Raw genomic sequence first — 26,338 nt, forward strand, 5'->3', positions numbered from 1 at the left:
AGAAAAAAAGATTATAGAGAACAAGTACTTGTCAGTTGTCACTATATTTAAAGCGAGGTCGAAGAGAGTGCAATTACATGGGGCAGGACAGGAAAGGAAACGCAAGCAAACGTGCACGTTGTGACACTCTGAACCCACACCCGTGTTCGAGAACAGTGCGTACTAGAATCATGATTCAACCCTACCCAAGCACATTCAAATTGAGTAATAGCATATTGTATATAAAATACACCCTAGTTAACTGAAGTAGAAAGGACTCAAATGTTTTTCATTCCTGGTTTCATACTCCCAGGTTAATATTTCACTGGATGGATAGTGTACCGCTCAAAAGTTTGGGAACATTATATTTAAAAATGACTTTAACCTCTTAACCCTCGCCCTTCTTTGAGAAAAAAAAAAAAAAAAACGACATACCCCAAATAAAAATGTCTGCAGCTCTTAAACCCTATGGTCTATTTCCATAAATGTGGTCTTATTTTAAACTAGACACTTCAAATTATGTTACCCAACATATATAAAAAATATTTCTGTGATGCAAAGCTGAATTTTCAACAGAATTATTGATGAATAGAATTAATATATAAATCTATACGATTACTTTTTACCAATTTAACACATTGTTGCTGAATACATTTATTTTCATTCACAATTAATTCAATTAATAAAATGACTGACCACAAACTTTTGAACCGTATATTGTTACAAATTATCTCTTTTTTTAAATAAAAGCTGTTCTTAAAACTTTTTATTCATCAAAGAAACCTGAAAATGTATCACAGGTTATACAAATTAAACTATTTCCAACAATGATAAATCATTATTAGAATGATTTCTGAAGGATCATGTGACACTGAAGACTGGAGTAATGATGCTGAACATTTATTTTTGCATTACAGAAATCAATTATATTTTAAAGTATATTAAAATAGAAAACCATTTTAAATTATATTTAACAATATTACTGTTTTCTGTAATTTTGATCAAGGCTTTATGAGCACAAGAGACTTTAAAAAAAGAATATTTTAATGTTTATATATGTTTGTGTGTATAACCTAATATTTTATTATTTAATATAAATATTCTTTTATTATACCTTTAAATATTAAAATAATTTTATATACAGACATTGTATTTAAAACATTTAAATATGGCACATTTTTAGTTTTACTTCCTTCAAGATTTGTATTTATTTTTTATTATCAGATCTATAAATGTTTTACCCTATTTACAATGATTGATATGGAAATGATTGACAGCATAAGTCGGCACACCCACGGGCCATCTGATGCGCGCAAAAAGCAAGCACTTTCTCTATTTGGCAAGCTACTCTGATTGGCTCGTTTTGCACAACTTCTGGAAACAAAATAATGTTAAAAAGGTACAAGGTTGCAAGGAAGAACGAATCACTGGATTTCAACTTTACCTGATCCTTAATAGTACATTAAAAAAAATGAACTGTGGTTGGTCCATTCAAAATGAAGGAGTAAATACAATAACACATTGTATGTCTTTTAATTATGAGAATATAATAAAAGCACAAATCAACGTTTGCACAATCTGCATCCCTTTTATTCTAAAAGGACAGAAGCTGTACATCAGGTCAGACATTTTCATACGTAAAGGAAATGAAACGCGTGAGCTACTGGACCCTTCTCTTTAAAAGTCATTTTCACATTAGTGAGGTGATAGCTGTGAGTCAACTACTGCTTTGTGATACAAATGACATCTCGTTTTGTTACAGAAAATCATACGTTTCAAGTTTTGGTTCGGAAATATCTCCAACGCCAGCCTCGATCAAATGAAAAGCAGGCTCAGAGGACAAGGATGAATTTCTGAGCTGAACAGAAAGAAATGTTCCTGGAGCAGCGAGCAAAATGTTGGCGCGAGTAGGAGACGTCAGCGTCTGACACGGAAACGTGACAGCTGTCGTCATTTCAGCCAATGGTTACAATGTAAGGGAAAAAATCAATAGTAAAACATTTCGTTTCTACAGTCAAAAATCCCCCCTGAAGAATTGCCTTTGGAATCTCATTTCACACAGGTGGTGTATGAAAAAAAAAAAAAAAAAACTGGGACAGTCTATTAAACACAAGTCATCAAGTCAAAACATAAGCAGCAATTCGGTTTATACTGAGGTTCTGTGATGGAGAAAACATAACTGGATAGCATAAGACATGAGACGGATGACGGTACACAAATGAAGGTCCAATGACTGATCTGGAGTAGGTCTTAAAGCTTGGGTTGACTCTCTTGATCGCTGTGCTCGGTGTAGAACAGAATGTAGGCCTTGGCTTTCAGCACAGCCTCCTCACTGACCAAAGTAACTGTGCCATCGTTGAAGTGGTACCATTGGCCCTCATGACGCCCGTATGCTGTGTAATGTCCTGAGCCGATGCTGCGGGAGAGGAAGGAGATGGAATATTGTACATGTGTGTGATCTGATTATAAGTGTGACTGATATAACAGGAAATATCGATTGATATATTGATATAACACCACCCCCTAGTGGATGACAATGAAACAGGAGTTCAGGCTGGTAAATGAGTTGTACAACTGCAAGCCTTTACTTACCCAGATCCATGATGCACCACCACTGCAGCAAGATCATACAGGCATCTCTCAGGCAAGCTGTTTTCAGGCTGAAAATAATTACATCATTGTTATGAAATGTATATTTTCTATAACAACATAGTCATATAAGTACTATATATTTAAATGATATTATATTATTAATATTTTAATCATATGTATTAAAAGGTAAAATTACTTATTCACATTAAATTATTTACTTAATATAATTAAATGATCTTAAATGAATATATATCATTCTTTAAGATTAGATAATGTATATGAAGTAATTAAATATTAATAGTATATTAATGGTATATTAATAGTAGTATACTATTATGCCCATATACTATTATAATGATAGATAATAGTTTTAATTTAACTAAATATAATATTTGCATATTTTTTTGGGCAGAAAAACAAAACAAAACACCATTTTCAAATTGTACAGAATTAAGAGAATTAAATGGTTTGCTCTCACCTCTAACAAGTAGCTTTTCATGTCAAGGCCACGCATGGGAAACTCTACATAGGTGTCAATCTTATTCCTCAGGAACGCTGTCCAATGGAACCTCTTCAGATGCAAACAAAGCACCTGCACAGGGACAACACATCATACAACCGTTGCAAACATGAAACATGATATTTAAAAATGAGATATTTCTATACTTCCATCACCTTGGGAAGTTTCTGGATCCAGAATTTCTTGGTGGACTTTTGTCGCTTTTTGCACTTGTGACACATGTAGAGCTCAGTTTCATCGAGTTCCTCAAGGTCTGTGAAACTATAAAGGCAATCTGTAGCCGGCAGAGAGATGCTCTTAGTGTCACCGGTGAACAAAATGAACTCAACTTAATAGTTTCAAATAACATCTATTACCTTTCAAAGTGCACGTTGGCCCCGGCTCTTGGTCTTTTGTCTTGGTCTTGATTCTGAACTGGCTGGGAATGTCCAATGAGAGATCTGGAGGAGAGCAAGGTTTAGTGTAACCATGGCAACAAAGGCCGAAAAGCTTTTAGAGCTGATGGGCCAGATTGACAACTCACCTAGGAATGGATCAAATTTTCGAGACTCCGTGCCACATATCAAGCAGTACACTTCATTCTGTAGGACGCCACCAAACACAGATGTGACGATAGTGGAGGTCCCATTTCTAGCAGAAAAGCGAAACCACTTTGCATTATTAAAGGGGTGCCATTATCACTCTAAAGGGTATTATTGTCTATATCAGTGTGCACTTTCAGTTTCTGAACTCCCTGATTGCCTTGATTGTAGTCTCAAGTTTTCTTCTGAGAACAAACATTTAAATAATTACTCAAAATACTCTAAAATACTCAAAGAAAGGCGAGGCCTGTTTAAATTGTGTTAGTAGTGTGTTAAAACTTGCGTTTATGATAAGGAGCGTGACAATTCCAAAACACTCTCAAAACAGTTGACCAATCACAACACACTGGTCCAGCTGACCAATAATAGCACATTGCTCTTTTCAGAAGGAGGGGCTTCATAGAAATGCAAACTACACAGAGCATTACTGGCAAAGAGGCGCTGCAACAATGTCAAATTAGTGAAAAAATTATGTTTTCAAGCATAAGAACCTATTCTAGTAGAACCCAAAAACGAAATCAAGACTTTGAATTATAGGCCCCCTTTAAAAAAACCAACATGAGTACCATTTCCCAACAGTGTTCAACAGAACCAGGCCCTTATGAAAGCACATCTAGTCTGTCTATTGGCAGCAGGATTAACCTGACATTTTGTTCCACACAATCCAGTGAGCACGACACAACACTGCACTTCCTTTTCAATAACCCTGGCAAATCCACTCAGGTCACCCTCACAGCCCTTGGCTAGGGGCTTCCTCACTTGTCTGCAGCTATTAATACAAACACAACAGGGTGGCTCTGCTTCTAGCAGCAGGCCAGTGTGGGAACAGCCGTCTCTGTATACGAAAGAGACTTCCCTCTGTGTGCCGTAAAGAGTTATCTTTATCACTGCTGCCTACGAACTCACTAAACTAGCAGGGGAGATATGGAATGAGAGGCAGCCTGCTGAGATAGACATACCTCGAATTAGAAATTTGCCCCGAACCATCTGTGTACCGCTTCGACTAGGAAAAATGTAGTTCACTGAAGACAAGTTGTGCAATAATTTTTTTTGTGTGCAATTTAAAGACTTTCTGCTACTGTGGCTTCACTCCCCTGGACTCAAGAAGCGGATTATCGACTGACGCTAGCGGCCGCAGTCTTTAGCGTCCTTATTAGCGCGCCCACCTCCCACGCCGGAGACCCCAGTTCGAATCCCGCTCTAAGCAGATGATAAGTAGGACTGGTTACATTTGGTGCTGTTGACCCGGGTAGGAGTGAGGTTTAGGGGGCAGAGTGTAACATATATAGCCCAGTAAGAGCTGTGCAAGTAAACTTCAACTTAAGACTGACATTGGTCTGCGGAGTCTGCTCTGTATTTTCTACTGCACAAGAGGTGTGATCAACTGGCATTATTCAAATAACTCAATTCAAATGTACGCAATTGGATAGTCCTTCAACCCATCAGACCACAAGAGGCGTGATCAACAGGCAATGACCCATCGATTCTCTATCTGTTATTGTGTTAAACCCACCAACAGCACACCAGGTGGATAAGCCAATCTGTGATTGGTTCCGGCAAAAGTGTAACAAGCAGTAGAAATGAATGTACTGGTTTCCAGACCGAGTTGCCGGGCGAAATCAAATCGCCTCTTGTCTACTCAAGACGGGCAATAGCGACTGCAATCTTTAGCGGCCTTTTTAGCGTGGCTGCCTCCAGTTCAAATCCCGTTGGAATGGGTTGAGTAGGACCGGTTATCTGGTTCCGTGACACGGATGGGAGTGAGGTTTATGGGCATGAGTGTAATGGACAAAGGCCAGTAAGAGTTGTGCGCATAAACATGACCCCCCTGGACTCAAGAGGCACACTAACAGCTACTTGTTAGGGCGTTCACCTCCCATGCCAGAGACCGTGGTTCAAATCCAGCTTGGAGTGGATCGAGTAGGACCAGTTACATATGTGGAAATTTCAGATCCGATTTGATCTTCGGACGTGTTGAAATATTTTAAATCTTTGTGGCTAGACTGCCTGACTAAATGTGATGTATTAGTATCAACACTATGAGCGCCAGGGGAGAAGGACCCATTTTTTTCCACTAAAACATTTTCTAGATATTGGCAGCTATGAATAATTCTGTTAATATTATTGGGCGTCATTTGTTTTGTTTGGATATATTCATTTAAATCATACATTCACATCATTCATTTTAACATTGTGAATAAGCAGCCGTTAACAGTTGCTGTATGACCAAATCGAAAGTTTTGTGCACCTGCCACTATGGGACAAAATGTAAGAATCATATGCAAATGGTCGATATTGGAAAGGCTGCTTAAGTTTTGGACATGACTACCTGTTTGTCCATTAAAATTACAATTATATGTGTTCAGAGGGGTATCATACATGCAGCATTTGCTCTCCGAGGCATGTTTGGGTCGGTCCGGGCTCACAGCGGGACTGGGCGACCCGTTCTTGCTTCCCTGCATCTCTCTGTGAAGATGATCCAGCAGGTAACGCAGGAACTCGTGAGCGTCCTGCTGCTGGTAACCCCTGCAAAAACATCAGATTAATGTCAAAATTGATCCCACTTACTTTCTAAAAGGGATAGTTGACCCAAAAATTATATTTCTGTCATAATTTACTCACCCTCAAGTTGTTCTAAATTTGTATGAGTTTCTTTGTTCTGCTGAACACAAAAGATGTTTTTACAATGTTTGTAACCAAGCAGATAGAGCAACCATTGACTACCATAGTAGGGAAAAAATACTATGATAGTCAAAGGTTGCTCTATCTGCTTTGTTACAAACATTGTAACAACATCTTTTGTGTTCAGCAGAACAAAGAAACTCATACAAGTTTAGAACAACTTGAGAAATATTTAATTGTACTTTGGTGCAACTTGTAGTATATCTTATAAAAGCTCAGGATGACAAATTCATGGGAAAAAATTTATGATACCTGAAACTTGGCATTATTTTCCAGATGACATAAAAGAGGGCGTCTGGGCTGAAGGCAGTCTGACTCCCCTGCCAAAGTGAACAGAGTGTTTTCCTGAACTCCTCAACCAGAGATCTGCATAACAAAGCAGAAAAACACTTTAGCAGAAATTACAGGGACTGATACATCAGGCCTGTTCTGGGGTGGCAGTAACTATGATTAATGCAAATAATACAATGTATCTCAACATATATGTGTGTGTTTAGGATGTCATACATAGGCCTGGAAACATACTTCCTTGATACATAATTTAAAACCATAAACAAACTACAAAAAAATAACAAAAAAATGACCCAGACTATATTAAATACAGGTTGTATTAAGAATAAACATGGATTGCAAATTGTAAACACACACAAAAAAATACAAATTATAGATCGATAGATTTTGTCCTCAAAGTTGATGTGTTCGAGGCAGAAAAAAACAGGCAAGCATAAGGATTTAAGCGTGTTTGACAAGGGCTAAATTGTTATGGCTAGACAACTGGGTCAGAGCATCTCCAAAACTGCAGCTCTTTTGGGGTATTCCCAGTCTGCAGTGGTCAGTATCCATCAAAAGTGGTCCAAGGAAAGGGCAGTGGTGAACCAATGACAGGGCCATGGCTCATTGATGCACATGGAGAGCAAAGGCTGGCCTATAAGTTCCGATCAAACAGACGAGCTACAGTAGCTCAAATTGCTCAAAAAGTTAATGCTGGTTCTGATAGAAATGTGTCTGAATACACAGTACAGCGCAGGTTATTACATATGGGGCTGCAAAGGGCTGTTTTAGCAGCAAAAGGGGGACCAACACAATTTTAGGAAGGTGGTCATAAAGTTATGCCTGATCAGTATATATATGATCTCTCTCACTCTCTCTCTCTTGCGCTCTCTTGATCGATAATAAATTCAAGTAAATGCAATAAATCATTAATTCAAATAAATCTTATGCACTATCTCTGTGTCTGATTCAAAGTGGGCAGAATTCTAGATCTGACCCTTCCGGTCAAATATTGCACTGCAAAGATCAACAACAGCTTTACGTTGTTAATGGCAAATGATCATGGTATAAGAGGCATAATCCACGGCTAGCTGTGCATTCAACTATTTGAATGCACTTCGCTTCACATCAGGTGGTTTATTTGCCTCCACATTATGCATTAAAATCATTTAATGCGCAGCTAGCCGTGGATTATCCCTTACGTATGCAATATTTTAAGATCTTACACTAGGAAAAGTGTTTTCTGACTATTTTCTTTAAAATAAAGGACACCATTCAAACCCCCCTCTTTGTCATTCAGTGGAGGACCTTACACACTGCTGTCCCCCTGACTTCTGGTGTGGTACATTCTCCTTCCTGCCGTTTTCCCGCTTCGTAAGGCCACCGAGGGCAGCTCCTTGAAATAACAGCTGAACACCTGGATGTTACTGGAGACAGGAAACAAAAACCAGCGTTTAACTAAACAGATCTGTCTCTAGCATGACTAAAAATCCTTACAACCTTTTTTTCTTTCCGAATGCAAACTAAACATCAACAATGTGCCAGAATCCTCTGAAACCTTGCAAAAGCTTCCTTTTCCATGGATTATGACCAGCAAATGGGAAGGTTTTTTTAGAGGTAGATTTAGACCTCATTCAGGCCGTAAAACTAATGACAGCTCAGAAATAAAAAAAGACCCATTACATATTTGTAACATACCATGGACATAGTTGACCACAACAAATCTGAAAGTAAAAGCACATACACTACCATTAAAAAGTTTGGGGTCAGAAATACAGTAAAAACAGTTATATTGTGAGATATTACAATTTAAAATACCAGTTTTCTATTGTATTATATTTTTTAATTAAATGTATTCCTTTGATGCAAAGCTGAATTTTTAGCATCGCTACTCCAGATTTTTCTTATTAATGTACAATGTTATGTGTCATTGGTGAGTAAAAGTATTAATAAATTCTATTTTTTAAAAACAACAACAAAAAACCATACTGATTTTAAACTTTTGAATGGTAGTGTAACTGCAGTGAAAAAAATGCTTCACCTCAATAATTCATAACACAGGCCTAACGGTTTATATGATATTTGGCATGAGCTACTCGCTGCGGTTTAGCCAGTGTAAGGTTGGCTGCGGTGAGCAGGCAGACGGCCTAATCCGTCACATGGCTGCCCATCATGCTCTACTCCAGGCAGCTCACTGGCCACAGAGACACCGTTATCCGCCAGCTGAGAGCAGGGAGCCAGTCAACCTCCTCCAGCCGGGACACACACACCCTGCCAGGATACACATCGCCGGCTGCCCTTGGCTTGGGGTCGTGAGGGTTGCTCTTACCTCAGGGACTGGAGAATGGCGTTCATGAAGCAGGTGTTGCCCAGGTTGCGGAGGCCCGTGGCACAATGTGCTAGAGTGCCGTCCTGTGTGGGGACATTTAAGAAAAATTATGGAGCCAGCACAAATTTGATAGGTGATGCATACATAATTTAAACTAAAAGCGAAAGTATACATGACTAGTATACATAGAAACACTGTCAAGTATTTCTTAACAGTGGCATCACCAGAGATTTTCAATGAAATGTAAATTATTTATGTATTTTTATTTATTTAGAGAGATATTTTGATATATATTTATAAAGATCTAATAAAATATAATTAATAAAAAAACATTTTATATAAATTAAAGAATGGGATGTCTTTTTATGTGCATTGTTTATGTGCATGTAAAGGCGTCCTAAAACCTTTGGCAATATATTATTAGTATTTACTAAACTATTACGTACATTATATTCATACACACACGTTTTAAAAAAATGTTTAGTTTATTTTTTTTTTTAGTTTAGTAGTTATTTCCCCAAAGCATTTTTAAAATTCTAAAGCTAGGCTTACACATGTAAATATTTGGCTTTTTTTAGGCTTAATATGTTTATAATTAATTCATACATTTTATTTATATATTAAAATAGAAAACTATATACACATTTTATATGTATATTTTATATAATTATATAAAATGTAAAATGGTTCTAATATATATTATATTTTTAGAACCATTTTAAATTTTTAAAGCTCCCTGTTAAGCCTAATAATATAAGCAAAATATTCAACTTCAAATATGAATAGGCTACAACATGACAAATATTGGTGTGGGGAATAATATGGATTTTTGACCTTCCAGAAATTAACAATGAAATATTTGGTTAGATATGTAGATGGTCGCATCATGTTTTTCTGAACCATTTCTCAGCACACTGGGCCCTTAATCACACTTATCTAGAATCCAATTTAACTTACACTGTCTTTCTTCAGCTTGCTGTCAGGAGAAGAACTGTCTGACAGTTTTCTCTTCCTCTGTCTGTCGGTATTAGACACAGAGCTGAACAAAAAGAATAAACAGTTTCACAATAACATCAAAAATGTATTGATGTGATGATTGTTGAATGGAGGCACTTCAACAAACATCTGTCTTACTTTTCCAAACTCTGAAGATGTTCTCTGACCCTCTGCACATGCCCTAGTTTTGTGTCATTTACCACAAATTCGTCACATCTGTAACTGCAGAAGAAAACAATGTGAAAGATTAACACAAACACTGCTCAATGAATGATATGGTATGTACTGTCCCTTTAAGAACATTCATCTTATCCATTTTAAAGTATTTGTGGAAAGAAACCAACCAGAACGTGCTAAAACTGTTGCAGTCCATACACACAGAGTGCTGCTGACTCTTCTCGCTCAACTTTTCTCTCTCTGGCTTCCTTTGACCGCCACCTGGAGCCTGAATCTCCTCAAAATGTTTTTTGGCATGGCCGTTAACATACCTGCAACAGCAAACAGATGCAAAGAAATGTTAATATGTGTGAAATGTATTGTATTAATAATTAAAATGTGATTGATTTTAATTCAATTTACTTACTAAAATAATTTGAATATTTTATACATTTTTATACAGCTTAAATATAAATATTCACAATACTAATTCAAATTCAAGGAACAAGGCTTTAGACCTGAATGTAATATTTACTGTAAATCATTAAGTATGAAACCACACAAATAAAAAATATCAGTTTATACACTCACCTTCCACAATGCACGTTCAAGCACGTCAGACAAACCCATGGGCTTTTGTTTGACCGGCAAACTACAAAAATAAAAAATAAAAAAAGGGGGTAGGGGGTGTCAAAATACATCCATCATCAATGGCATTTTACAAATGTATAAAACCACATTTTTGAATACCTTTACAAAATGTAAATACAATTATCTGCCTCTCTTAGGCTTTAATATTCCTCTATTTGTATAATATTATAGTAATATTATTTGCATAATGCAGTTTTACTTTGCAATTTTTTTTAATTTTTTATATTAATTTTCTCCTAAAACATATTTTATCCAGCTCACACACATTTAAAAAAACATAAATCAACATATAGGAGTAACATCCATGATCTAATATGGCATTTTATAAATGTATAAAAACCAGACCTTACCTTAAAAAACCCAGAGATCTTTTCATTCTTATACTATTTCATTTTTATATTTTTATATATACTATATATATATTTATATATTGAAAGGGGGATTCTAAAATCCACTGTCACTTCAATATACCTGTACATATCCTAGTTAAATTCATAATTAAAACCTTAATTAATATTTATCTTCCTATATTATTATAATGATTCTTTCCAGTTATGATTTTATTTAATCAATAGAACTACTGATTGTTTGTTCTTCCTTTATGTTTTCTAAAGTGTGTATTTGGTATCAGGAGTGACTGAGGGTCTGACCTAGAGATGTGCCACTAAACAAATGATAGCAACATGTTGTCGTGTGTTCGGATTTTGGAGGTATCACACATCCCTAACATGCCAGGAGTGCAGTAACAGTGTTTGCACACATAGCCCGGCTTATTTATTCATTATATTTTATATATCCTTTTACTGAAACAATAAAGATATTTTCTGTACTATTTTCTGTATCTTTCACTGAGAGCAAGCACATGTTATCATTATGTTTTGGGAAAGAACTGGAGCTCGATCAGCTCCAACCTTGGAGAGACTGTGTATCTTTGTATGTGCACAATATTCTGTGTTACAGATCAGTGTTGAAGGCGTATTACGGGCATCCGTAGAGATGGGTGGACTTGTTGTTCTGGAGAAGCTGGCGCCTGCTCTAGACCGGGAAGGTCACTGTGTACCTAATTCCGGGTTGTAGTAATCTATGGAAGTGTGAACCTGATTAACTGACAATGTGTGGAAATTTACCATAACTGTTCATTTTTTGTGAGCCAATCAGAATCATCCACCTTGCAGTGATGACGTTGATAGACCTTGAAAACAGTTTAACTGTTGGGACAATTGTATGTACGGAACGACGAGACGGGTAGAGAGGGAGCGTGACCTACAAACTCTGTGTTAGACTACACAATATTTAGAAATATACATTCTTCTCATTATTAAAAAAAATTTATATACACAGTAGTGTAATACTGTTTTCTATATTTCTAAATATTTTCTGCATTTGTATAATAATTATATTTTTTTCTTTATGTTTTATAATGTTTCCATCAAATGGACTGCATTTATTTCCATCATTATTGTTTCCATCCAAAACGCACTATGAAGAGCTAAGGTGGCATGTTAACCTCAAGTGAAAGTAATCTCTAGTATCTAGCTGTGGCCTGCTGAGAGGGAGGGAGGGAGGAAGAGAGAAGAGGGAGGAAGAGAGGAGAGAGAGAGAGAGAGAGAGATAGAGAGAGAGAGAGAGAGAGAGAGAGAGAGAGAGAGAGAAAGAGAGAGAGAGAGAGAGAGAGAGAGAGCTCTGTTCTAATTGTCTTGATCACCTTCCCTTCTGAGTGCACAACAAGCATCTGAATTAGCCGTTGCTAAGGAACGGTCGATTCTGGTGAATGCTGGTCTGTGCACGACCCAACAAATGTGGAAAAAGTCAATAGACCCCATGCGTCTCCTCGTACCTGCTGTGCGCTGATGAAGAAAGCAGCAATGCTGTACTATTGTCACATGCTTTATATAATGTGCTTCACACAAAAGAAGCAGGATTTTAACAAAGTCGGGAACAATGTCACCTAAGCAGGTACATTTTGTATGATTTCTGTACAATCTCCCACAATGTAGAGTTAATTATATGCTATTTAAGGTAGTTCAAAGCTCTGTTTTACAAATTCGATCATTTTAAATAAATATTACAGTATGTTTAGTAGTATTACTGAGAGGATCTCTGAAAAGACATGTTTCATAAGTGTGAAATGTGTTAAAAGAGAGATATGGCATTGCTCATGTCCCGTGGGTGTGCTGAAGGGCCTCTGCGTCACGCCCTAAATGTTCATGTGTTTACAGTGTAATCTAACATGACAATTCATCTCAACAAAAAAAACACTTAAAAAAATATATATATATTATTTATTGAAGATAATATTCATACTAATACTATTTCAGTCTTTCAACTTCTAAATTGTATGTTCAATTCGGGAAGTATGATATATTGGTGATGCTATTGGTATTAAACTTCAAATTTTCTTAATTAATAATATTAATGTGAATGGCGTTCAAAAACAGGCAGGACAAATTTATAATCAGTCTCCTGATATGGGTTTTTTAATAGTCCCAAAATATATCTATATATCTACACAATATATGTATAATATTGTATACAAATAAATAATCAAATATATTAGGCTATGTACACAATATTGGCTACATTTAAATGAACACATTTGCTAGTTTTTATATTCACTACAAATACAAAACATCTTAAACAAGGAAATGTTTCTGCAATGATATTTATCAGATGTATCCATGTTGAAAATACACTTAGCATTTAAAGGTTTGGGAAAAAAAAGAAATGAACACTTTTGTTCAGCAAGGATACATTAAAATGAGAAAAGGTAACAGTAAGGACATTTAAAATGTTGCAAATGTTTTCTAATGATAATAATAAGATTAGATTCTTCATTAAAACAGCATATTATAATGATTTCTAAAGTATCATGTGAAACTGAGACTGGAAAAAAAGCTTTTCCAATGGAATAAATTATATTAATTATAATATTTTATACCGTTTCACTATATGTTTGATCCAATATGCAGCCTTGCTGAGCAGAAGAGACTTTTTAAAAAAATATTTGTAATATATGATATAAAAGCAATTATCTGCCAAAAATTGATATCCATGCATGCACTCGGGAACATTTTTCAGCACACTGGCCCTCATAAGAGCGGGTCCCAGTCCCACACTAAGCCAATAATTGCCATGTACAATAACTTATTTTCAAACGCCACATAGGTCCAATACTTTCCTACATTCACTGACCAAATCCAAAACTAAAGTTAGAGGATAGAAAAAGTTGAACATTGAGATCCTCTAGATTTCAGTGTTTTGATCCTTCCACACATTAAGCTCTCGTTTAAGACCATAAATGCATTACACTAATGTTGTTACAACGTTTGCAGACGTTATTTCCGGTTTATTTTGATATCAAGGTCTGCATATTTAGTCTGCTTTATATTTTACTCACACTATTGCATATAAAGATAATAAATTAATAATTTACTGTAAATCAGAAGGCCTGTTATATTAAAATCGAAAGCTCGACATTAAAAAAATGAGAGCCAATCGCAGATTAAAAAGCCAACTTTCTGAAGCACAAACTTTCCTTCGCGTAAGTAAACGTGACAAACGTTTAATATTATTTCAAAACAAATCATTGAAATGTTTTCGCAGAACAATAAGCTTTGCGCTTAGCAAGTTTGAGTGCTGTGGGAAGCTTAGCTACATAGTTTGGGGTTTTATATGAGTACAGTTGCGAAATATTATCCTTTCACATCATATTTATATATTTTACGATTATGGTTCCCCAGTTTTCAGTTATATTAGTTTAATAAACACACAAAAGTCTCTTAGCGCGAGCTGCTATGGGAGAAATGAAGCACTAGCCGGCTCGGCTAGCTCGAGCTATTTTTAACAGGAAACTGACTTAATTGTTAGTGATTATTAGTGAATAGTCATTGGTAACCGCATTTAACTCACCAGAACAGCACCATGAGGAAGGGGAACCGTTGGGGAAGCGACTCGGGTCCACCGTCATACAGACACTGGAGTTGAGGTGAGGGCACTCCATGAGCCTGTGAGCTAGTAGCTAACGTTACAGCACTAGCTAACCCAGCCTGTCCTCTTCTGCACGATTTCTGTGTTTAAACTCTAAACGTGTGACGTTATGTTTAAAAGCCACAGAATGTGTTTTTGAGAAGCAGTAGGTTGATTCCTAGACGTATAGATGTGTTTGCGGTTGACGTTACTCTGCTAAGTGCGTTGTTATGGTTTAAGAGAGCTAACATGCATGCATCCACACACTCGGGCTGTCTCAAAGCCCACTGGACTCCCTTCCTAGACAGCAAAAATACAGTCTAAATGGGAAGCGTACTTGACAATCTTTAAACTTTACTTTTACTTTGATGGGATGTAACTTATACACACAAGCGTTTGTTAATCGAGAAAGGGCATAATTCAATTCAGAGCCAGGGCCATACCCTTCATATGGAGATCAGTAATAAATACTGTGAATAATTAAGTATTTGCACTAATGTTATTGTACATTGCAGACATTTTGTACGCAGTCTAGCTAAATTGCTTTGGCTAAACACGTACAGTTTTGTCATGCCAAAAAATAGAGCACACTTAAACTGAACTTGAAAATTGAAAGTGCAATGAGGCAGGAAGTGCATGAACAAGTGCTGGAAAAGATTTGATGCCGATAGGTAAATGAGAGTATAACTATTTTAAAAAAACAGAGAAAAAAAAAAGACTAACAATATAATAACATAAATTATATAAATGTAATTTATTTATATTTTACTATGTTTTTATGAGGAAAAAAACTGACTAACAATAAAATTCTGTAAATGTTAACTTATTATTTTTCATTTTGTTTTTATTATCGCAATTTTTTTATTTATTGCATATTTTTTGACTATGACTAACTATATAATGCAATTAATTCTGTAAATGTTAACTTTTTGTTTATTAAATGCTTTTATTAAAAAAAAAAAATATTATTGCAATTTTTTTCCCCGTTTTTCTTTTTGTGAAGAGAAACATACTATGGCTAAACAAAACTATGGCTAACTATAATAACATTTATTTCTGTAAATGTTAAGTTTTTATTTATTTTCCTATTTTACCATGCACTGACATTCCCTCACAGACACACAAACATGCCACATTTAAAGCAATTTAAGACCATACAGAATTTCTTCTTAATTTTTATTGTGATATGACCAGTTTGACTGACACACAATGTAAATGAGAAAGGACCTTCCAAATATAGCCTAGTAGACACAAGTATATAGTACAAGTTAATAAGAAACAGAAATATTATTTACCATTTTATTTTTTACAGTCAAAACTTTCCTTCTTTAAAAAAAAAAATCACTTTACCAAAAAAAAAAAAAAAAAAATACATTTCAATGTACAATGTACATTTTAATGTTTGTGGTATAAAATGTAAGTTCAGATATTTCAATTCTGGACAGTAGAGATTTCAAGAGTCGCTGGCTGTGCTTCTTCCCCTCCTCCCATCTCAATGGCCTGCTCTTTCAGCGGCAGTTCTGCTGTCTTCCCATCTTTTTTCTGACGTTTCTTCAAGCTAGGCCTTGAAAAATGTAAATGTAATTATATAAATTCCAGCGTAATTCCAGAAAAAGTGAAAGTAAAAAAGAATATAGCCTAACACAAACAAAAAAAGTAGTGTAATGACTTACTTCTTCTTGAATGCAAAGACAATCACCACAATGAGAATAATGGCACCAATAAGACCAAATACAACGCCCAAGATAATTCCTGGTGGGATGATAAGAAATGAATATCAGTGGATGAATGAGTTGAATGAGCTGAAAACATTATATTCAAGTTTTAGTTACCGACTGGCACATCTGATTCACCCGTGTAGTCCTCGTGGCCCAGATCTATTCAAACAAATGTACATTAACATACATTTAGCATACAGTAAATCACTACAAGTTCCGTGCCACACGTACCTGCTGCATTGAAGCATGTTTCATTGCACCGGTCAAGTGAGAAGAATCGGTTTCCGTTTCCCACGCATCCGGTCCAGTAGAAAGACTTGCATGTGTGATGTTCAGGACTGTAGTAATAACGCAGATAGTGACCGAAACATTGTCCTGGTTCTTTTGGAAGCTTGCAAGCTAGTCTTTCTGCAAATTAAACAAAAAATGTCCACAGGGTGGCAGTTTTTTAAGTCAAAGATGTTGCATATAAAGTATTGTAAATGTCAACAAATGAGTGTATCAATCACAATGCTTTTCATACAAAAAGATTAATGTTGCATTATTGCAGACAAGTGTGCGAAGAAGGATTACCGTCTTTAGGGAACAGTTCTTCGGCTCTGTGTGAACAGTTTCTCATGCACTGCTTCTCGATTATGAAACGGTTTGCATTTCCACCTTCGCCGCTGTACCGGAATGGGAAACAACTGTCTTTTTCTTCATCGTAGTACATATAAACCACAACCTCAGCTGTCCCAGTTCCTTCATCTGGTTTCAGACTGCAGTGGTCTAGATTAAAGAAATTAAAAAAATAAACAAAAGTACAAGTACGTTCTTGTCCAAGATTTTGTAAAGCACTATTTAACCCCTACATTCCAACCTGAACTCTCAGAAAAATGTAACTGTTCTGAGGTGGCGATTACATTTTAGTTTGTACGATGTGAAGTATGCATAATCCACCCCTAACCACAGATTTAAAGGTGCAGTGTGTACACTGCAGGTCCTCTTACAGAAAATTAACCATTTTGCACCGCCATTTTTCTATAGTAGCTCTAAACAGACAAACTGCTCTACAGAGCATGACATCTTTGCCCTGTGTCAGCCACCGTAGCTTCTCTATGTGCTTCGAAAGGGAGGGGTGAGCAGTTGCAATTCACAACCTCACCATTAGATGCCGCTAAAATGTACACAGTGCCCCTTTAACCCCTACATTCCAACCTGATTTCACAGGAAAATATCACTGTTACGAGATGGCGATTAAATATAAATTTGTACGAATAAAAGTAAGCACGAAGTTCCACCCCTTCCCCAGATTTAAAGGGATCGTTCACCCAGAAATGAAAATTAGCCCATGATTTACTCACCCTCAAGTCATCCTATGGTGTACTTAACATTCTTCTTTCAGACGAATAAAAGTTGAGTTACATTAAAAATACTATTTCAAGCTTTATAGTGGCAGGGATTGTTGCTCTGTTTTCTGAAGTCCATACAAATGCATCTGTCCATCAAATAAAGTGCTCCATGCGGCTCTGGGGTTGATAAAGGCCTTCTGAAACAAATCGTTGCTTTTGTGTAAAAAATATCAATATTTAAAACTTTTTTTTTAATTAAAGTTCCGGCAGATCACCTTCCATGGGAAAAGTGTTGAAAGTGCCGTCTCGGAGTTCAAGATACGTACGCGACATCTGAAGAGTGTAACTGGTCGTGTAAGCGTTTGATTTACAGAGCCACTTTCAACACCTTTTCCATAAACTGAATACGGAAGGCGATCAGCCAAAACTTTACTTTATAAAGTTTTAAATATGGATATTTTTCTTACACAAGCGCATCGGTTCGCTACAGAAGGCCTTTATTAATCACCCAGAGCTGTGTGGAGCAGTTATTTGACTGACCGATGCAGTTTTTATGGACGATGTTCAAAACAATTATTGCTATTATAAAGCTTGGATTAACCAGGACTTTTTTAATATAACTCTGATTGTATTCGTCTAAAAGAAGAATGTCATATACACCTAGGTTTACTTGAGGGTGAGTAAATCATGGGCTAATTTTCATTTTTGGGTGAACGATCCCTTTAATTTGTTCTAAATGTATGAGTTTCTTTCTTCTGTTTAATTTTTTCTGTTAAAGATTGGTAATGTCTGAATGTTCAGAACCGTCTGAACACATTCTTCAAAATTTCTTCTTTTGTGTTCAACAGAAGAAAGAAACTCACACAGGTTTCGTTATCCACCATAATCTGCCATTATTGTTATAGTTCTGTTATGGGCTATTTTTTTATATTTATAACTACCTTATAGTTATTAAATTTAGTTTGAACTAGGATTTAAACTTAACAAAAACATACGAATAAGATACTACAATTCACAGGATTTAGCCGCCAGTTTGCCAAAATGTAAATAGTTACGAATTGCTATGAGATTGTGTTGCACATTCTGCTAAATTGGTTGAAACGATCATAGAAATGGGAGTGATCTTTGTATCTTGAATGAGTAATGTGTAACTCTTGACACAGTCAACACCTAGTTTTTATGGCGGTTGTAAATTTTTTTTTTTTACAGATAGACCGATTGCTCACATTTTAAACTGGACAGCCAGTGACTGACTGTGGACTACAAAAACCTGAGATAATGGCTTTATTTGCACCTGTTGTACAGTTAAAAAAAAAACAGGCTTTTGAAACAGATATGCACATGAAAACAAACACAAACATCTGTTTTATGATTCTCGTTAATATAATCAATGGCCAGTGTAGTTTACACAGGTCTTATAACCGACCGACTCTTCCTGGAAATATGAATGCAACTTCAGTTATATTAAAAATAAATAAATAATACAGTCTTAGGACAGATTCACACAGAATGCCATTTCCATTCAATGCGCTGCGTTTCCATAGTTTTTCAGTTCATGAGTGTGAATTTGAATTGAATTAGCCACACCCCACAGGAAGTTGAATAGTAATCACAGGTAGCAGAATTTACTGAATTACAACAAATTTAGTGTTCTGATCTGTAAAATAAAGTTAACTGATTAAATATAAAGATGTTTTAAATATTGAGTAGACTTTTAGGTAAAATTTTACACACAATATGGCATAATAGCCCTGCCTTGTAAAGTAAAAGAGCCCATCGCTGATTGGTTAAGCCATCTTCAGTTCCGTTTTCCTTCAGTTGTCCATTGTTATAAGCATAAATAAGCTTTTTTTTAACACTATTTGATAGTAAGAAACAACATTGATGGCACAGTTCATGTCAGATTTTGTTGCTGATATGAAATATTCTATTTAATTGTGAGTTTGGCAAGCAGTTTTTGAGATTCAAGGATTCCTCATTCAAATTGATTGGACTTGGTCTTGTATTCCCGAAATAACTGCCCGGAGGTGTTACAAATATGGCTGCCGAGTGAACAGACTCTTCTTGAAAGGGACTTTGATGTATATAAAAATATATATTTCAAAGAAATAATACAAGGTTTGTCTCTACAAATTTACATTAACTTACACAAAATACATTTGCAGTTACATTTCTGCAAAACAGTTGCATATAAATTTCTTTCAACTTAACTTGATTTTGAACTCTACTTCCTTAAATGGGAACTTAAAATGTTTTCTCAATTTAATTCAGAAAGGAACACAACCCTGATATTGTGATTGTGTTATGCATGCTTTAGTATTCAGTTTTTACCTTGAGAATTATATTTTCAACATTAGTTTTTTAAGTAATGACCTTATTATAACTTACAACACAAAGTAATAGCTTTATCCTTCTGTTTAAAAAAAAAAAAACTAACAGAAAAAACTCTTACCTGATGTCTGAGCTTGGGCCTGAAAGTTGAGGTTCAGAGCAAAAATTAACAAAATAATGCTAATTTTCCTCATAGTGAACCGCAGAGCCATTTGAACGCTGGTGAAGAACGTTTGCAAATAATAATCAGTGAGGGGAGGATGCTTTGCCCTTTGTACTTTCTCTCAAGATAAGAGCAATAAACTTTGAGGAGGGGACAACTGTTACTTTAGATTCACAGTATGATTTATTTCAAATAACTTGATTACAGAGACTAGCAATGCTAAGTCAAATGAAACTTTGTTTTGCAGAATTTGAAATAAGTTGAATTACAGGTATAGCACAAGACTTTAAAGATTGAAGATTAATGGGTGTGTTTTATTGAATGGTTTATATAAAATGGCTGATTCGTTTTGCATCGCTCATATGGCACATTGTGGAAAGACTTCTTCTTGACTGCAAAGACAATCACCAGAGTGAAAATAAGGACGCCAATAAGACCAAGTGCAACACCTAAGAACATTCCTGATGGAATAATGATTTAATTGAATTCATATTATTAGATAAATGAGTTGAAAAGATAATATTGATGACAGTTACAGATTGATGCTTCTGATTCAACAGAGTATAGTCCTTGCGGCCTAGTTCTAATCAAACAAATGTATATAGTTTAATATACATTTTTGCATATCTTTGGGTAAAATATCTATTAGTTTCATTTCTTGCCACGTGTACCTTTCTGCATTGAAGCACGTTTCATTGTACCGGTCAAGTGATAAGAATTAGTTTCTGTTTCCCACACATGGTTCTTTTGGAAGCTTGCAAACTAGTCTTTCTGCAAAAAAATAAAAAATGACCACAGGGTGGCAGTATTTTCATAAGTCAAAGATGTTTGACTTAAGAATAAACCAGTCAATGAAACTTTGTTTCATAAAAAAACATTTTTTGCATTATTGCAGACAAATGTATGTACCTTCTTTAGGGAACAATTCTTCAGCTCTGGGTGAAAATTTTCTCACACACTGCTTCTCGATTATGACGTAGTACATATAAACCACAACCTCAGCTGTCCCAGTTCCTTCGTCTTTTTTCAGACTGCAGGGGTCTAGATTTGGTGAAAAATTAATGAAAAGAGTGATTTGTGCTCAATTAAAATTTTGTCAAATCTACACTGTTTCCTGCATTATGCCAAAGTTTAAAAAATCATAGGGAATTGCTTTTGTATCTTGAATGGGTTATTTGTAACTAGTTTGGACCCAGTCCACACATTTACAGAAATGACATCTCTATATGTGTTTTTAATTTTTGGAAATGTGTTGTCTTTATTATTATTATTATTTTTTTTTGGTCTGATACGTTCAACAACTTCAAAAAGGGTTGTAATTTGTACCATTTCTTTTTATATTGCTGTTAGTCATCCACATTTTTTAGATGTTGTTTTTGTTTTTCTCTCAAAGCATGCCACTTTGCCCAAATCTCCAATTCACACTAAATAAATGTATTTTAAAATGTAAAAATTTGAAAAAGCTACCTGTTAATTGGTTAGATTTAAAGTTGCCATAGAATGAGTTGAAACAATATGTTAAATTGTTCTCTGATATCTACATAGAGGGTATTTGGCTTATTTAAGGGCAAAAATTGTCCAGATACAGTTTTACAGGTCCATTTACAACCCTATAAATTGTCTCCAGGATGTAATGCTCTGTTTTTGCCTTATTTGGAAGAGTCATGAATATTAATGTTGAGCTCTGCTCTGATTGGCTTATTTCAGCAGCTCACAGCTGTTCAGTGAAACGGCTCGTGAGTCCTGACAGAACACAGACTGACAGAATGACACTTTAAGCAGATCATCTCAAATGGAGATGGCTAAAATGCAGCCTACTTGTTTATTGGTGTTTTCAGCCTACGAGAGAGAGAGCGTTCGTGCTTGCGGTTGATTTCAGTGAGATGTTCTGCTTAGTGTCATTCAGTCTACATTTTAGACTTGTCTTTTTTGTCAGCGATATTGCATGTTTATGTAGTGATTTTTACTCAGTTCACCGATGACATAGTGATTTTCAGATCACGGGTCACTTAAGGTGTGGTTATGAGTGTATCAGATGACCCCTCCCTCTTTGATATGGGGCACCAGCTAAGAATACTATCTTAACAATATAAGAACACTCACAAAAGAGCTGTTCAGTAATTCAGAATTAATGTCAATTAGAGGGAGTTGGTCAGCTGATTTATCTGAAGGATTTGTGAGTCTGGACAACCAGTAGAGTCTTTGATCATCAACACAATAAAGACACAGTGTAATAAAATGAATGAAATTTATTAACAATAGATATGCAAGAGTAAATACTTCAACGATTAATAATGCTAGTAATGGATATATACTTCTAAAGGATAGTAAACTAATAACCAAAAAGTAATGAATGAAACAATAAAACCAATAAATGATGTGAACACAGAATGGATAAATGCAATGCTGTTGAACAGAATGTAGCAATGGAAGAGAATTGTATGGGAATGCTTCTTATGGGAACCACCTAATGGTTCTGGCAAATGGTGATAAATAAATGCTTATTTATCATTAAACCAATAATAAACCTATTATTTTTAACAACCTGACCTCAAGTAACTGTTATCCAAACAGACATATTCTGCATGTATAAACTAATGCCAAGGTCTCTAGAAAGAGGTTTGGTAAGTTTATATTTACGTTCCACACAGTTGGGTGATCAGTCCTGGCAGTAGATACGTCTTCCACTGGTTATGCGGGTAGCGTGCAGTGGGAAGAGCGCAGAGTTGCGAGTAGCCGTTGCCACGCTGGGCTGAAGGATGCAGAACTCTGGTTGCGCCAAGAGGGTCCTTAAACGTGGACCAGGCAGCTGGGTCAGTCGAATCTTCACCGGGTCCTTTGCAGGCTGGCTGCGTCACTGAGGAGCCGTGTGGGACCGGCAATGTCTGCCGATGCAGAGGTCCTTGGTGGACTGGATGTGCTGCTGGAGGAGTCGTAAAGGTCAGATAAGATCTCTCAAGGAGAGAGCCCTTTTCCAGCTAGAGTTTGCCGAAACCCGAAAGCAATATAAAGGTTTTGCTCGCAAAAGCTTAACCTCCACTGTCTTGTAGTCTCTTTTCTCATCAGGTCAGAAGCTCAGGACGTGGTGTGTCTGTTACTGTCTCCTTCCCCGTCGGGTTAGAAACGCAGAATGTGGTGTGTCTGTTAGTGTCTCCTTCCCCATTGGGTTAGAAACGCAGAACGAGGGTGTGTCTACCAGGGGGACATATTTATCCCTTTCTGATGAGGAGGAGATTGAAATCCGGCGCCTTTCCAGTCCTGGAGTGTGATTGGCCACTGGGTTCTGAAGTAGGCACGGTGTTGCCCACCCTAGTGTGGAACTCATTGGCATAGCATAAAGTGGCATGTTAAAACAGTGTCTTAAATGTTTTACCCATGCATTATTTCATTACCAAACCTCTTTTAAAATATAAAAGGCATCGTATGGAACAGATAGAGACCAAACATGATAAGAAACTGCTAAGTCATCGTCCACGCATTCGTTTATCTGTTAATGGACCTGTGCCATGGACTGTTAATATACAGTCAATAACCATTAACATAAACTGTACTTTGTGTGAAGATGAGGTGGATGAGTTGCAGTTCATATACATTTAAGACCTCCAAACATGTGTATGAATGGATTTAGATAGACCTCTGTGGCCTCTCTTTTGCTGCTGCCTCCAGGAGGTCCTGAAGGAATTTTTATGGCAGCACTTGCCTAAATCTTAGAAATGAGTTTGGTGGTTAAAATCCACTTGTAGACCAATGAGAAGTCCTCTCCTTGGTGGTGGTGGGTGCAGAAGGTCCCCCCTTCCTGCCATGTAAGAGGTGTCTGGCAGTTGTCTTGGCATCTTATCTGATGTTGCTGAACATTTGTTTATGTTCATTCACCAAGGGTCCAATCATAGTGTGGCACATCTTCTTCCACACCGGTAGTTAGGGAGGGGCCTTTCCATAAACTGGTCTCTGGAATGCCACCCTAACTGATCTTCACTACATTTATATAATGTTAGTCACAATGTAGGCTACGCAGTACAACCATGCAAAAGCATCATAGGCTTTTGTTTTGATTTTGACTTCAGTTCTCAAAAATATAAATATATAACTTATATTTTTACAAAATGAATAGCCTTGTCAAACGACTGTCGTTTTAACTTATATGGTGGAAAAGGTGACATTTGCTGGAATGATCGAGTGAACGATCTGTAAGCAAATTATCTACGGTTCTAACTTCTATTTTGTAATACAAAATATTACCCATTGTCATTAGACACTATTTAGTTTTGTATGGGTCTTTGGAGTTTCTTGTTTTTACTGTACTAGCATCTTGTGTTATCTAGACAATGCGGTCTCTCTAAGAAACTTTCAGTTTAATCAAAAATTGTTTAACAGTCAATAAGTGGATAAATCGCTACTTACAGGAATACAGTTGCCCCTTTCTTCAGTTTAAGACACTGAGCGAAGCTTGCCGAACAAACGAACGATTTTGAATTAAATTGTTGTGGCATCCGATTATAATAAACCTCAACCATGACGGTTGACTTATGAAAAGTCCTCACGTCCCCTGCAAAGCCTAAACATGACGTGTGTGTCATGATCTGCAGTTTTTGCTATCCTCAAGTGTCGTTTGTTTATCTGCAGTCCTGATGATTCGCTCCATTTCCGCCTGACAATGCACATGTTTGGACAGATGCAAATGTTGGGGCCGTGCATATAAATGATCCCCAACGCTCGCGTCACAGTTGGCCTTATGTTGATAATTACTTATTTTTCCGTGGTGCTTTTCACGCATGAGATTTACATTTGAAGTAGGAGGCAATGGTGTTTAAAACTCACAGTATGTGATGTCCATGTACTGAACTCTTATTATTTCACAATGGCAAGGTTAATTAAATGTTTCATTCTAGGGCACCTTTAAAGGCAGGATCGGCTATTTGTTCCAGAAGCATTTTTTTGTTATGCTGGTGGAAAAAGTCTTTTCACATCATGATAGCAATCTCTTCACACCTAATGTTCTGTCAGAGGTCCTGGACATCTTATTCAGATTCATGGCATCATGGATTCTATCAAATACCAACAGATACAAAATATAAACCTGACAGTCTGTGCTAGAAATCTTACAATGGGCCATTTGGATCTTCCAACAGGACATTGATCCAAAAAAAAACATTAACATCAAACCATAAATGGGTCACTGAGCATCAGGGCCGTACCCAGGATTTTCTAAATACCGAGGTCCAAATATGAATTTTGGAGGGTTTGAAAAAAAAAAGTTTCCCTCCTTTACATATGCATTTTAAGACATAAGAAAATCAAAGAATCAGCTAACTGTAGCTTTAAAACCATGTCAGTGTGCAGTATAAATTATTTTAAGAAGACAACAGATTTTTATAAATGAGAATCTGGTTGAAAGTTGCAAAAAAATTAGACTCCAAATTAGAAAAATAGAAAATCTGTTTTGTTGTTAAATTGAGCCGAAGACGACATGTGTGACTCCGTCTTTGAAAACCTAGCTAAAGTTAATTTTTGTGATTTACATTAGGTAAAGAACATTATTTGAACATATAACCTTGATATATTTAATGTTGAATGAGTAAGATCATGTCAAAGATAGAAATTAATGTTAAAATATAACCAATGAGTGAAATCAAAATTTGATGCTCCTAATCTCAATATTAGATTATGAGACTTTAGCCTGGATTTCACAGACAAGAATCACATTATGTGTAGCAATTAGGAATATATTGTAGGCTAATGCTTTTTCTATTCTGAGCACAGTGGGCTACCTGCTCTTTCTGTCTTATCGCCATCATCTTCTCTCTTTCTTTTTTCCCCAATCTCCTTCTCTTTCCCTGTATCTTTTCTCTTTTCAAAGCTGAGCTTTGTTTGAAGCAGTCTTTTCATTTTCATCTGTATCGGTAAAAGCAAAGTTGTAAATGTAAATTTACTGAAGGCTTCCAAGAAAACCAGGTAAAGAAAACGTTAGTTTGCATCCCTGATTATTAAGCGCTCTCGCGGTGTTGTGATGTCAAACATCAGTCGTTGTTCGAAGCGCCGGTTGGTGGTTGTGGCATTTGTCCTGCCTCTCCTA

General features: G+C 36.2%; 2 protein-coding genes across 2 annotated transcripts; both read right to left on the reverse strand.

The window, feature by feature from the left end:
- Positions 1 to 1,495: 1,495 nt before the first annotated feature.
- usp3 (ubiquitin specific peptidase 3) lies at positions 1,496 to 15,025 on the reverse strand. The gene is made up of 15 exons (XM_067436302.1): positions 14,666 to 15,025; positions 10,697 to 10,757; positions 10,294 to 10,437; positions 10,088 to 10,171; positions 9,911 to 9,992; positions 8,954 to 9,036; positions 7,938 to 8,051; positions 6,607 to 6,720; positions 6,052 to 6,198; positions 3,615 to 3,721; positions 3,448 to 3,531; positions 3,247 to 3,365; positions 3,050 to 3,163; positions 2,572 to 2,639; positions 1,496 to 2,395 (listed from the first exon to the last, which is right to left on the reverse strand). Exons 1-15 carry the CDS (start codon positions 14,754 to 14,756, stop codon positions 2,230 to 2,232), a joined length of 1,578 nt encoding a protein of 525 aa, XP_067292403.1. The 5' UTR covers positions 14,757 to 15,025; the 3' UTR covers positions 1,496 to 2,229.
- A 1,110-nt stretch (positions 15,026 to 16,135) lies between these two features.
- Positions 16,136 to 20,351, reverse strand: si:dkeyp-73b11.8 (BPTI/Kunitz domain-containing protein). The gene is made up of 6 exons (XM_067436795.1): positions 20,224 to 20,351; positions 17,014 to 17,208; positions 16,672 to 16,848; positions 16,555 to 16,599; positions 16,396 to 16,474; positions 16,136 to 16,286 (listed from the first exon to the last, which is right to left on the reverse strand). Exons 1-6 carry the CDS (start codon positions 20,312 to 20,314, stop codon positions 16,154 to 16,156), a joined length of 720 nt encoding a protein of 239 aa, XP_067292896.1. The 5' UTR covers positions 20,315 to 20,351; the 3' UTR covers positions 16,136 to 16,153.
- Between the last annotated feature and the right edge of the window lie 5,987 nt (positions 20,352 to 26,338).

This window comes from Pseudorasbora parva, chromosome 25, assembly GCF_024679245.1.
Source record: "Pseudorasbora parva isolate DD20220531a chromosome 25, ASM2467924v1, whole genome shotgun sequence".
Taxonomy (NCBI): Eukaryota; Metazoa; Chordata; class Actinopteri; order Cypriniformes; family Gobionidae; genus Pseudorasbora; species Pseudorasbora parva.